Here is a 13,698-nt window from a genome sequence, read left to right on the forward strand (position 1 = left end):
AATCCTGTCTACAATGTGAGTAGTCATAAGTTTTACAACTTTTAGTTGTAGATGACTAGTTGTGTTTTCCTTTGTTTTTTAGATCCTGCGGACATTGGAAACAAATCTATTTGGGGGATAAACAATAGGAAAAGACGTAAGAGCAATTAAAACTTTTGATGTAAAAAAAAAACTTTTGATGTAACAAATATCTTTCTTTACTACTAAAACGTTGCTCAAAATTTTTGTTATATCCTTTAAAATAAAAAAAAATGAATTTGTTGGTAATTTAATTGATTCATATTACATATTTTGAAATAGGTGGGATTGGCTAATTGATACAATATGTAGTCCTCAAAAGGTTCAGTGGCACAAGTAAAATAGAAGTATATTCTTCATTCGCCTCAATAGGATAAAGTAGTTCCCAGGGTGGAGGGGCGTTCTGCTTCACATGATTATTAAGGGCCTAGCTGATGGAGGCTCTGACATCTTGAAAATGCTGCTTCCACAGACTTCCTGGATAAACAACAGAACTGGAAGAAGTATGTAAAGACAAGTGGAGAGGGTAGGACATAGTGACAAATGGCAAAGTTGTCCTCTAGCCCAGCCCCGGGATGGTTCCTGGAGCAACCTTGACTGACAGGTCAGATGGAGCCACAGGGTAGCCTGGCAGTAGGAATACTCCTGCTCCTCCTACATGAGCTTCCCTTTTCAATTTTCCTTTTAAAAAATTTGGTGCCGGATTGGTTTGTAAGACACAGACTGAGACTGCTAAGGAATTTTCTTTCTTTCTGCAGGGATCAGCAGTGATGACTTTTCAGAATTGAGCCACACGGAAGAACCTCAGGAATCTTCTAGCTCAGACCTAAGAAGTGGGTCAGGTAACGAAGATTAGGATGCCAAGCCTTGGCCTGCAGAATGTCAGGAATTAAAAGCTACTGTTTCCTGATGATTTTATTCTGAGCACCTTGAAGACCTGTATCCAGTTAATCCTGGGAACTCCTTTTCTGCATTTTAGAAAATAGAAGGAGACAGGAAATTATTATAAATTCATGTTTAACAGGATGAGTCCTATTGAATAAATGTATGTAATTATACATTGCTGTTGTAGAAGAAATTAATAGCAAACTGGTGGTATCTTTTTTAATACCTACTGTTATGCCTACTAACACTAAGATCTTAGACTTCTATAGCGATACATTAATTGACCCTAATGTCATTTGTAATTGTAAAAGCCTCAAAAAACAACTGGTCCTGCTATGTAATTATAGACAGAAATAAAGCTTCAGATAAACAACTTTCAAACTTTAGTATAGTTTTTAACAGATGTCCATTACATTGTAATTTGATTATATTGTGTTATTTTAAAGTACTTTGGCAAATAAGATTTTACTTTAGTCATAACAATATCCTTAAGACTTAGGCAGGCTAATTCTTGTCATCCACATTTTGGGATGAGGAAATACACATACAAATGTATAAGGGTCAAGAAGTGTGACTGCTGTATGTAACAGGCAGGAATATAAGAGCTGTATCCCATGATCAAAGTCCAAAAAGAAGATATAAGGGAACTGATATATAGTATCAGCAGAATGTATCAGTGCCTGATACAAGAAAATTTATTTAACAGCTATTTGGATGATAGATAGATAGATAGATAGATAATAGGTAAAAATGAAAATCATAAAGAAAAAAAGATGGTAGGAGTGGAGCCAGCTATAAGGTGTACAAAATACCTAGAAGGGAAGAACCAAAAGTGATTAATAGAGAAATAAAAAGGAATAGAGATGAAGAACATCACTGACGAAAAGACAGAAAACCACACAGAGGACAAGAGAAATCAGGGAGAGAAGCTCAAAGAATCAAGTGATGGAGATAGAAATGCATGAGGCAGGAAAATCGTCAAAAAATTGAGAAATAAGGAGGAGAATGAGGTACGGCCAGATAGAAAAGGTGACAGTGCAAATCTTTGTTGGATATAAGGTGTAGTCATTGGAGTGGGTGTTTTCTCAACTCATCTGAGCAGTGAACATAGATGAGTGTGACCACATCGAAGTCACTGCCTATAGTGTGTCTTTCTCTTCAGTGTCCTATGAATTCTAAGCTCTTCAGATGAGTAGAGGAAGAGAGTCAGAAGAGATGCCAACCTATAAGCGTCTGATGGAGAAGCCAGTTTTGATATTATGAATTATCTTTGTTTTCCTGTCTGCACAGAGGAAAAGCCCTCCTTTCTTTACCTTACCTCTCCCCTCAAAACATAGCATGTACATACACACACAAATGCACACACTCATGCACACAGACTCCTATACATAGGCAGAGATGTGTGCACAGATTTGGACTGCTTTCAACAGGCTTGAGGGAGCCAAAAGAGAAAGATGAGCTGTGTTCCTGAATGCAGGGAGGTGACACTGAGTGGATAATGTAAGGAGGAAGCATGGAAAAGATAGTCCGGGGTCTCCAAATGGAAAGACATCTGACCGAGTAAGCTTCAAGTTTTTTCAAGTGGACATGGAATCCAAATATCACCAGACTGGGGAGTTTTGGAGGGAGAAGGGTGATGATTTTCCAGATACCTCTCAGAAGTTGCATGAAGAAACATGGTAATAAAGTCCATGACTGACTGAGTCTTGCAATGTAGAGAGCCCATAGGAAACTGGCAAAAATAATAACGGTCAACAGTGTGGTCAATGTCAAAAGAGTAGGCATTTGACTTTGATGAAAGTAGCAATCTGTGAGATGAAGCTGAATATAGATAAAATATAAAGACAAAGATTATAATTATAAAAACAGCCAAAAGATCAAGATAAGATTAAAAGAAACAGACTAGAAGCAAAGAGAAAATAGAAAAGGAAGTGACAGTAGGAAGAGGATTACTTCAATAATAAAACTAGATCCAGGGATAGAAGCATAGAAAAATAGATGGAATGAGGTACATACCTAGGGGAATAAGTGGAGAGGAGAAAGGGGAGGCACACAGAGAACCATGTAGAGAAAGAGTTAAAAGATGAGAGAAAGATGGCAGAATGTAAAAGGAAGAGAAGTGAGGTGGAGAAATTGTGGGATCTGAAACGGCCACAAGACAAAAGCAATGTTGGCACAAAGGGTGGCTCACAGTAGCAGTGAGTTTTCAGGGCAATGTGTGTCCAGGTATCCGTGTCCCCTATAACTCACACAGATTACAAGTTGCCTCGCCCAGGAATTTCATCCACTCCTATGGTTTCAATCACCACCCACAACTTAACAGTTCCTAAGCATACATATCCAGCCCAGCCCTGTCTTCAAAACAGCTAAACACACTCATCCAAATGGAAGGCTGGCCTCTGTCCAAGGTCCTGAAGGTCCTAGCCTTCTCCATTTTAGGTGTCTTTCAAAACCTTCAAACAACATTTCCAAAACTGGGCACGTCATCTTCTTCCTTAAAACAAATATCTGCTCCTTCAATGTTCTCTGTCTCTAAAACACACTGTTAATTGTCGCGTTCTTTCACAATGAAATTCTCAAAGTCATCCCTGATACCGCTGTCTCCTCAATTGATATACCACATCTATAACCTACCTGTATCAATTCTTCCTTTTAAATGTCTCCGACCCGTCCCTTCATCTCCATTCTTAGTGCTAACACGCTAATCCACATCTGTATCACTTCTCACTTGAACTAGGTCTACAGGGTCCTGTTCTAATCTTGTTCCCACCAAATGTATGCTAAGTGATTTAGCTAAATTGATCTTTCAAAACTGCATCTAATTTCCTTTCATTTCCTTTAGTATTAAGTTAGGTCTCCTTCATGTGGCCTCTAAAATCACTTAACTCAGGGCTCCTGTTTATTTCTCCATCCTCATCATTGCCCTTTATTCTTTCACTTCGTATTCAGACATACTAAACTTCTTGTGGTTACTTGCACTTAATGGATCTACATCTTTGCACATGCTTCTTCATATTTCAATATGTTTCCTCATTTATTTCTGTGTCAATTCCCTGGTTGCTCATAAGATTGGCAGCCACTATGCTTCAGTAGTCTTGTGCCTGAATTATTATCAGCACCCATCTCAGCACCTGGCACCTGAAAGAGGCTTTGAAAGCTTATTGAATGAGTGGAAAAAAAAAATTTCACTTCCTATATTCCAACATTTGGAAATTTCTCTGGCAAAATTTACTTTATTATAGTGTTATACAGAATATTTACAAAACCTATTTTAAGAATATCACATAAAGTAAATACAAAAGTAGGTAATAAATGTCATAAATGAATGGATAGGAAAAGCACATGAAGAAAAATGGAAGAACAAAAATACAGATTTGGGGCAAAGAGAAAATGATTCAAGTGAAAAAATAGGTTGAAGAGAAAGGCCAAAGACAATGGGGGAAAAAACAAAGAGATCTCAGAGGTAGAGAGACCCTTTGGTGGAGGAGTGGGGGAACAGAGGATCATTGGAAGAGAGGAGATACAAATGAAAACTCTTTACAAATCACAATTTAGGAGCAGAGCCGCAAGGACTTGGAAATAAGAAGTGTTCCTGTGTCATGTGTTTTTCAAAAGGTATGTCAAGAGGCCAAGGAACAAGGGGTAAGAGTAGCCAAGCATCTGACATGATGGGTAAGGCTGCCCAAGGGTCTTGGGGTGGATATACCCCCCACATGGCCCCGGGCTACAGGATGTCAGGAGTCTGAAATCAGAGCTTTCATTTCCTGCTGGACTTGACTCTGAGCACCCTTTGATAAAGAAGGGATTCATCCAAGCCCAAATCCCATTCTTTGCATTTGCTTGACCTGAGCCTTTTGGGAATGACAAGGAGGCAAGAAATCTTTATACAGTCATGTTTAACAGGGTGGGCTGGTCGATTTACATGTATGATGTAGTAGAAATACACTGGTAAAAATGGCAGTATCTCATTTACTCTATTAATACATCAATACTAAAGTATTGGATTTATATAGTGACATCCACCCTTGTCCATGAAGAAATCCAAGTGTTCTTCAGCTGGTAGATAATAGTGTCACTTTGTCACGACCTTGGAAAAGGCTCGGAAGACAAATGGCCCTGTTACCTGTCAGGAAACCAAGGCCCCAGATAACTATTCTTAAACTCAACATATGTTTTTGAAGGATGCCCTCCCACATGTTATTGACTAACCAGGTGATTTCTCAGTAACTTTTGTAAATAAGATCTTATTTTATTGTCATAAAAAATTTAAAGCCTAAACAGGATAACAGTTGCTATCCCTGGTTTCATGAAAGAGGAAACTGATGTATTTAAGTGATTAAGAGTTTTTTCAAAGTCTCCGAGAAATAAAGGAAGACCTTAGATATCAATCCAGTACTTGTCTGTTTCCTTTAGAAGGAAGACAGAAATGGTACTCAGATCATTATAAACTCAAGCCTTCCACAGTAGGAATTGTCATAAGATTTGTAATTTTTATTTATAAATTATAGTCATCTGACCACCACCTATTACTTTCTAGATTCCATGGATATTGGAAACAGTTCTACTTCGGGAAAACACAATGAGAAAATAAGTAAGAGTGAATAAGAATTTACTTGATTTTTATGTTACAAATGAACTGTTTTTTTTTTAATGCTAAAGTTTATCATTATTTTCTATACCTTTCATAAGACAAAAAGTGAATGCCTTTTAAAGTAACTATTTTTTCCAAATGGCCATATCTTCACATTGCCTTTTATTCTGATTTTAAAATGTTTCTTATAAACATTTGTGTATGCCTTCCCAGAATTTTTCTATGCATGTGTTAGCTCAGTTTGGAATATATTGTTATTTCTCTTAATACGGTAATTCTATACCATCTTGCCTTTTAAAATTCATACATCAAAGCTAAACAATAATAGCATTTAACATCTTAACTGAACTATTGCTTTAACATGCACTATCTTCATTTTTAAGGTGCTTGAGCATTCTTCATTTGTTACTGGTCATTTCTTTTTTTCTTCTTCATCGAACTCTTTTGTCATAGAGTACTGTGTCGATATTTCCTGTTGTGGTGTTTGGTTGTCTTTCCTTGCGTTGTCAAATGAATATAGAAAAGCCTATCTGATATATGCATTAAATCTTCATCATATATGTTGCTAATATGTTGCCCCATTTGTAATGTTTACACCTATAATCCCATGGGTTTTGCCCCTTTGCTTTTATGTGAGGTGGGAATTTAAAAAATATTCCCTACATTATTACACTGTGACTGAACTACCACTTTAATCACATAGTGCCTTTACCTCTCTATATACTAGATTTTCTTTTGTAATCAAAGGGGCTACAGAAAAGAAAAAAAGAGCTCACAGGTAGCACCATCCTGATGACCCACTGGGGGTGATTTTTAGAATCAGCTTGAGAAGATCCCCCACCTCCTTCCCAAGTTTACTGGAATCTCTGATCAGAAATGCACTGAGTGTTATATGTAAGTGATGAATCACTAAATTTTATACCTGAAACCAATTTCACTATATATGTTAATTAACTAGAAGTTAAATAAAAACTTGAAAAAAAGAAATGCATTGAAAATGCATATTAATTTAAGGAGAACAGAAACTTTTACCCACTTACATCTTATTTGATGTTCTTCCAATAAGAATTTTCTTACACTTTTTAAAAAGTCTTATATGGTGTACAAATTTGCTTGTTACTAAGAATATCTTTTTTCCCCATTACATAATCCAGAGTGAATTTAAATGAGACAAGGCTCTCAAATCTTTATTTAAATAGGAAATCTGTGGTCATTTTATTACTTACTTGCATGTGAGGAAATCAGAATGCAAAGGATTTTTTTCTGATTGAATATAAAAATCTCATAAACATTTATACAGTTTGGGGATCCAGATGTCAGTTAAAATATGATGGCCAATATGAAATTGTTGAATCACTATATTGTATACCTGAAACTGGTATAACCCTGTATGTTAACTACACTGTATTAAAATTTAAAATTTTTTGAGAGAGAGAGAGAAATCTTAAGCTTCACGCTCAGTGTGGAGCCCAATGCAGGCTCGATCTCACAACAGTGAGATCATGACCTAAGCCTAAATCAAGAGTCAGTCGCTTAACCTACTGAGTCACCCAGGTAACCCCAAGCAATTTTCTTTATTTCACTCCCAAACCTGTAACTCACTACCAGTCACCCTTATCTCAGCAAATGGCAATACATATACTCAGCAGCTTGAACCAAAAATGGAGGAATATCTTGAGGAATGAAGGACAGGATCCAGGAATAAATACTTTCTCTTCCATTTCTAAGATGAGCAGCATCAGGACCCAGTTGACCACAGTGGCAACCATCCCCATTGGCTGTCTCTCCTACTCTTTGCCTCTTTCCCATTCTGACTCCCAATCCTTGACACAGTTTCACAAATAAACTTCCTGAACACAAACACTTAACTCAAAATTTGTTTTGGGGAATACCAGGTTAAGACACTCTTATTTCTTTTCTCATTTAGTTCTTTAATCCTTTTGGAGTTGATTTTCTTAGTGTGATATAAGGTACGGGGGTTAATTTTTTTCCAACGTGGATAACCAGTTGTCCCAGCTTCTCCATATGTAATGTCACATATGGCATGCATTGAGATTCCATGTGTATATATGGTTTTGTTTGGGGGCTTACTAGTCTGATCCACTGCTCTATCTAACTCTGCATCACTCTAGTACTATAACTTAATAATATCTTGATATCTGGTAAAGCAAGTTTCTCTCAACTTGTTTCTTTTTCAAAATTATCTTAGCTATTTTGGACATTTTCTCTTTCATGTAAATTTTGGTAGCATCTTGTCAAGTTCCTTTGAAAATCCTATTGAATTTTTATTGAAATTGCTTAGGATGAATTTGGAAAGAATTGACATTTCTAAAACATTGAGTCTTTCAACTCACGAACACGATCCTTCTCACTACTTATGCATTCTGTTTTCTTTTTACATTCTTCATTTATTTATTCAGCAAGTATCTATTGCCAAAGCTGCTCAATAGGAACAAAGAAGTGAGCAAAATCTCACTGAACTTACATTCTAGTGGAGGGGGGGTATAGACTATACACAAGTAAATAAATATATAATATTTTAGATGCCCCTGATTATCTCTTAAAATCTCGTCTATTATCCTTTTCTTCACACACCACTCTGGCATCCTTGAACAAACCAAATAATTTTCTGCCTCAGGACCTTTGCACTTGATGTTGACACTACATAAAATGTTTTTCCCCTCAGCTGAAGTGAAGAGAAAATAAAGAGTAATTGAAGGTGTAGAGTGACAGAAACTGTGTCTCATATTTTCACTGTAAGCATCTTTGCTGTAGACATCTTTGCTGCAAACATTTTTACTGCATAACTAATCAGCTATAAGGCAATTTTGCCTTAAAATTTTTTTGAAGAACTGGATGGCAGTTTGGTTTTGTTTCTTCACTGACACAGTACTCACATTTTTGTATTATATAAGTCGTAGCCCTCATAACAGTCTATTCAGTAGTATAGTTTTGAGCCCACATTTCCCACAGAAGTTTGGAATATCCCTCAATAGACATGTAACAATATGCCAAGAACAGTGTAGAAAACTTTCACAACACATTCCAAAGCTCAGTTACAGATAAACATCCTAGTATTTGGAAACTGACACCTCTCTTAATGATGAAAGAAATTTTAGTGAAGAAAGAAAAAGTGTAATGCTGAATATGGAGACAAATCAACAAGCAAAGAAATATATATACATTATTGTTATATATTATATATTATAATATTATATATAATATATATGATTATATATATTATTATTATATATAATATATATGATTATATATATTATTATTATATATATTATATATATTATTATATATTATATATTATATATTATATATATATTTATTATAATATTATGAACAAAAGACTTAAAGGGCTTAGGTATAATCCACAAAACAAAATCAGTTACTTGTGTGTTCAGTGTTGCCATGAATCTGCACTACACATTTTAAATGTATTCAGTTATTTTTTTATTTGCCAATAAAGTGTTTTTAATTTTGTTATTCATTTTTCATGTTCCATTACATCCCTCTTTTATTTTTCATGATTTATCTTTTACGGCAAAATTGCCTTACAGCCAATTAGTTATGCAGCAAAATGTTTGTAGTGAAAGCGGTGGCAGCTAAGATGCTTACTGAGCAACAGCCTGGCACAAGCAGAAACATGCATCTTATATGGGGTGGCCAGTTAGAGCCTCACTGACAAACTGAAACATAAGTAGATATTGAGTGGGTGAAGGAATAAACCACGGTGCTGAGGCTGAGATGTGCAGGGTCTTTTGAGGAATGTCAAGGAGACCACTGGCTGGAGAGATAAAGAGGGGTGAGTGGAAAGTGGTTTTTAAGGTCATATAGACCTCAGAGGCCATAGCAATGACTTTGGATTCTTGTCTCAGTAAGAGGAAAAGACATTGGAGGGGTTTGAGCTAGGGAATGGTAGATTCTCAGTTATGTTTTTAAAGGATTGCTCTGTAGTCCACATGGAGGGTAGACTTTAGGCGGGTGGCATGAGAGATCAGTAAGGAGACTGTTGTAATGATCTAGGCAAGGGGGCTGTTGGGCTGGACTAAGCTGGGAGCAGTAGAGGTGTTCGAAAATATGTGGATTCTGAAAACATGCACACGTATAACACACCAACATGTATGTAAGCGTATATTTTTATATATTTTATTTAAAGATATATAATTACATATTATGTGCAAATATATATAATCTGGAAATGTATTTATATAGATAAATGGAATATATAATATATAAATATGAATGTGTCATATGTGAAAATATATAAAAACTATAAATTATAAGTGAACTACAGGTAGAATGTGACACATATATAATTAAATATATAAAATGTCTATAAATTATATAATATATGTAATGTGTAAATATATAAATATAAACTATAAAGCTATTATATATTTATATGACAATGCATACATAAATAATAAATATATATAAAGTTATAAAAGTATATATTTTATACATATAAATGTTACAGTTTGTATATTATACATAAATATAAACATACAGTACTATAGTATAATATGTATAGCTTATATGCATATAAATATGTAATACATTATATATAATATATAAATATAGATAGATATGTATATATAAAACTCGCAAATATCCCTGGCCGTGTGGAAGGCCACACACATGTCTAGGGAAATGCACATGCTCAGGGCTATGCAAAGGCTCAGGAAAGACCTAAGAAAACCCTCAGCTCTAACCTGGAGGCTCTGTTCAAGCAGGAAGTGACAGCTAAGGTGGAATTGTAAACTGCCTAACTGTGCATTGAAGGCATGCATCGACACAGGCTTTTATAGCCCCTTGACAAATACTGGAAGACTTATCGGTTCTAGCTTTTCAGGGAAATCTCTTTCCAGTCATTAGCTGACCATTAAACTAACTGAGCTGAAACTTCAGGGACCACATGGCAAAATACACAGACTTGACAGAAACAAAGCACAAAATAAGCAACAAAACCCAACAGCAATAGCAACAAACTTTGAGGAAAGGGGGATATCTGATCTCCAGGGTTACTACATATTATTTAAGATGTTAGGTTTTTAAGAAAAAATTACTTGACATGCAAAAAAAAATTTAAAAAAACAACTAAGGGGCGCCTGGGTGGCTCAGTCGGTTAAGGGTCTGACTTCAGCTCAGGTCATGATTTTGCAGTCCGTGAGTTCGAGCCCCGTATCAGGATCTGTGCTAACAGCTCAGAGCCTGGAGCTTGTTTCAGATTCTGTGTCTCCCTCTCTCTCTGACCCTCCCCCGTTCATGCTCTGTCTTTCTCTGTCTCAAAAATAAATAAACATTAGAGAAAAAAAAAACACAACTAAGTATGGCCCCATGCTCAGGAAAAATAGAAACTGTATGTGTGGTAAACCAGATACTGGAATTACTAGACAAAGACTTTAAAGTCAACTATTTTAAACACGCTTAATAAAGTCTTGTAAAAAGTAAGAAAATTATTTCTCTGCAAATAGCAAATATCAACAAAGAAATAGAAATTATAAAAAAGAACCAAATAAAAATTCTGAGATTGAAAAATATGTTTGAAATAAAAAGCAATGAAAAAAAGTGGATGGATTCTGAAAATACATTGTATACTCATATATACATATCCATATATATGTACATAAACAACGAATTTTCATTATTCAGAGTAGATATGTTCTATAAAGTCACCCTAAACACAGAATTAGCTAATACTGAACTATGGCTTCTAGAGGAAATACAGGGTTAGGTTCCTGTGAGCCTCTGGTCACAATATACCAATCAACACATACCTTTGTGTTCTTATGAGTGTTTCTACTTAAAGATATCTTATTTTACATACATATATATATATACACACACACACACACACACACACACATATATATATATATATATATATATATATATATATATATATATTTCATATCCAATATACGTCATAGCCAATAGCACTAGAACTCCTGCCTGAATGAAGTTTATCTAACACACAGATTTTCTCCATAAGGTGCATCACAATTATTTTGCTTAGGAACAAGAGATCGCACAGCAGCATTACACTTGGGGGCAATTTTAAACAACAAAATCACCAGCAAAAACACTACATGAGTGGCAAAGGGACCCTTGTGTACAGAATGAGAGTGGAAGCAAGAAGGTAGAACATCACCTTGCTCCACTTTAGCTGGGAACATGCGCCATCAGCAACTCAAAGGACCCAATGCTCTGTCCCCACCCATGAATGACCATGAAAGTGCCATGAGCCTTGATTTGGGGGTTAAAAATAAATTTTAGCGAGTGAGTGAGTTCACAAATATGGAATCTGTGAATAAACGACTGACTGTATGCATGTATTTTTTTCATTCTTTCCAAAATTAGTGCTTTTTAAAATTAGATAGTGCATAGGTTCTCACAGCAAATATTTTCATTATTGTTATTTGCTAGATAGTCTGCAATTTGGATTTGTAAGTCCTCTTTGACCCAAGAATTGTTTAAGAAAAGTTGGGAAGGGGCGCCTGGGTGGCTCAGTCGGTTAAGTGTCCGACTTCAGCTCAGGTCACGATCTCGCGGTCCGTGAGTTCCAGCCCGGGGTCGGGCTCTGGGCTGATGGCTCAGAGCCTGGAGCCTGCTTCCGATTCTGTGTCTCCCCTCTCTCTTTGCCCCTCCCCTGTTCATGCTCTGTCTCTCTCTGTCTCAGAAATAAATAAAACCTTAAAAAAAAAAAAAAAAAGAAAAGAAAAGTTGGGAAGAAATGAACATTCTCTATTTTTTGGATATGGAGTTGAATATGAGTTAATCATATCAACCCTGTTAAACGTATTATTTGGGCCTTCTTGTTTTGTGCACTTGACCTCTCATTGACTGAGGGAGGTAAAAATAAAGTTGTTACTAGTCATGTGTTTCTACCTGTTTCTCGTTGTATTTCCGTAATGTCTACTTTCTTAAAACTTTTTCGCCTGAATTATACTTCCTATGATATTAAGATGATGACTCCCTGGTTTCTTTTGTTGATGTAAGCTCAATATACTTTTGCCTATACATTTGTCTTCAACATCTTAAAAATATGTTTTTCCAAGGGTCTCCTATATATGATTCAAAGCTGGAGTTTAGTTTGGAATTCAATCTCAAATTCTTTGTTTAAACAAGTGATTTAAATCCATTTACTTTTATTGATAGGACCAAAATGTGTGGTCTGGTTCCTGTTATGCTAATTTATATTATGTATTCTAGTGGCTTGGATATTAAAAATATCGACATTATCTTCCATGCATTTATGTGCACGTGCGTACTTCTGATAGCTGGGAAGGTTTGCATTTCTGTTCCAGTGGTTAGTGTTGGGCACATGGCTGCCTAGCTAGACTAAACCTCTCAACCTTCCCTGTGGTTAGTCCCAGACTTGTGACCAAGTTCTGGCAAAAGGCCCCTGAGCTAAAGAAGTGCAAGCCACTTCTGGGTCTTTCCCTTAAAAGAAATGAATGGTTGAGCTGTACTCATTTCTCATATTTTCATTGGTTAGGAGTAAGTATATACTTGTGATACGTAGGAATGTTTATATTTTTGTTCTAGTGATTACTCTTAGCATTACTTTCATATACCTTCCTTTTATATACCCTCTGTACTGTGTTAGACAGTACCCATTAATTTCTGTCCCCTCAAATTGATAAATTTAGCATGTGCCCTATTTCTCTGTCCACTCTTCCTTTCCCACCCAAGTTTAGATCATGATTTTATTTTTCTTTTTTTTTTCTTTGATGTCAAATAGCATTTTTTTTTTTAATTCTAGTGTAGTTAACATACAGTGTTATGTTAGTTTCAGGTATGATTCAATAATTCTATACATTACTTAGTGCTCATCATGATAAGTTTACCCTAAATCCCCTTCACCTGTTTCACCCACCCACCCCACCTCCTCTCTGGTAACCACCGGTTTGTTCTCTGTAGTTAAGAGTCTGTTTTTTGGTTTGTCTCTTTTTTGTTATTGTTCATTTGCTTTGTTTCTTAAATTCCACAAAAGAGTGAAATCATAAGGTATTTGTCTTTCTCTGATTGATTTATTTTGCTTAGCATTATATTCTCTAGATCCATCATGATGTTACCCTTATGTTTATCTTTCAGCCCTTTTAATTTTTTTAATGTTTATTCATTTTTGAAGGAGAGAGAGACAGAGCATGAATGGGGGGAGGGGCAGAGAGAGAGAGGGAGACACAGAA

General features: G+C 35.8%; 1 protein-coding gene across 5 annotated transcripts in view; it reads left to right on the forward strand.

The window, feature by feature from the left end:
- Positions 1 to 13,698, forward strand: part of SP100 (SP100 nuclear antigen) — a 99,455-nt gene that overhangs the window by 57,345 nt on the left and 28,412 nt on the right. For all 5 annotated transcript variants that reach the window (XM_007082947.3, XM_007082944.3, XM_007082945.3 and 2 more), the window contains 4 exons: positions 83 to 136; positions 777 to 860; positions 4,459 to 4,518; positions 5,441 to 5,494. In XM_007082947.3, the coding sequence (XP_007083009.1) occupies positions 83 to 136; positions 777 to 860; positions 4,459 to 4,518; positions 5,441 to 5,494 (252 nt within the window). The remainder of the gene's footprint in view (positions 1 to 82; positions 137 to 776; positions 861 to 4,458; positions 4,519 to 5,440; positions 5,495 to 13,698) is intronic.

The sequence above is a fragment of the Panthera tigris genome, chromosome C1 (genome assembly GCF_018350195.1).
Source record: "Panthera tigris isolate Pti1 chromosome C1, P.tigris_Pti1_mat1.1, whole genome shotgun sequence".
NCBI classification, from domain to species: domain Eukaryota; kingdom Metazoa; phylum Chordata; class Mammalia; order Carnivora; family Felidae; genus Panthera; species Panthera tigris.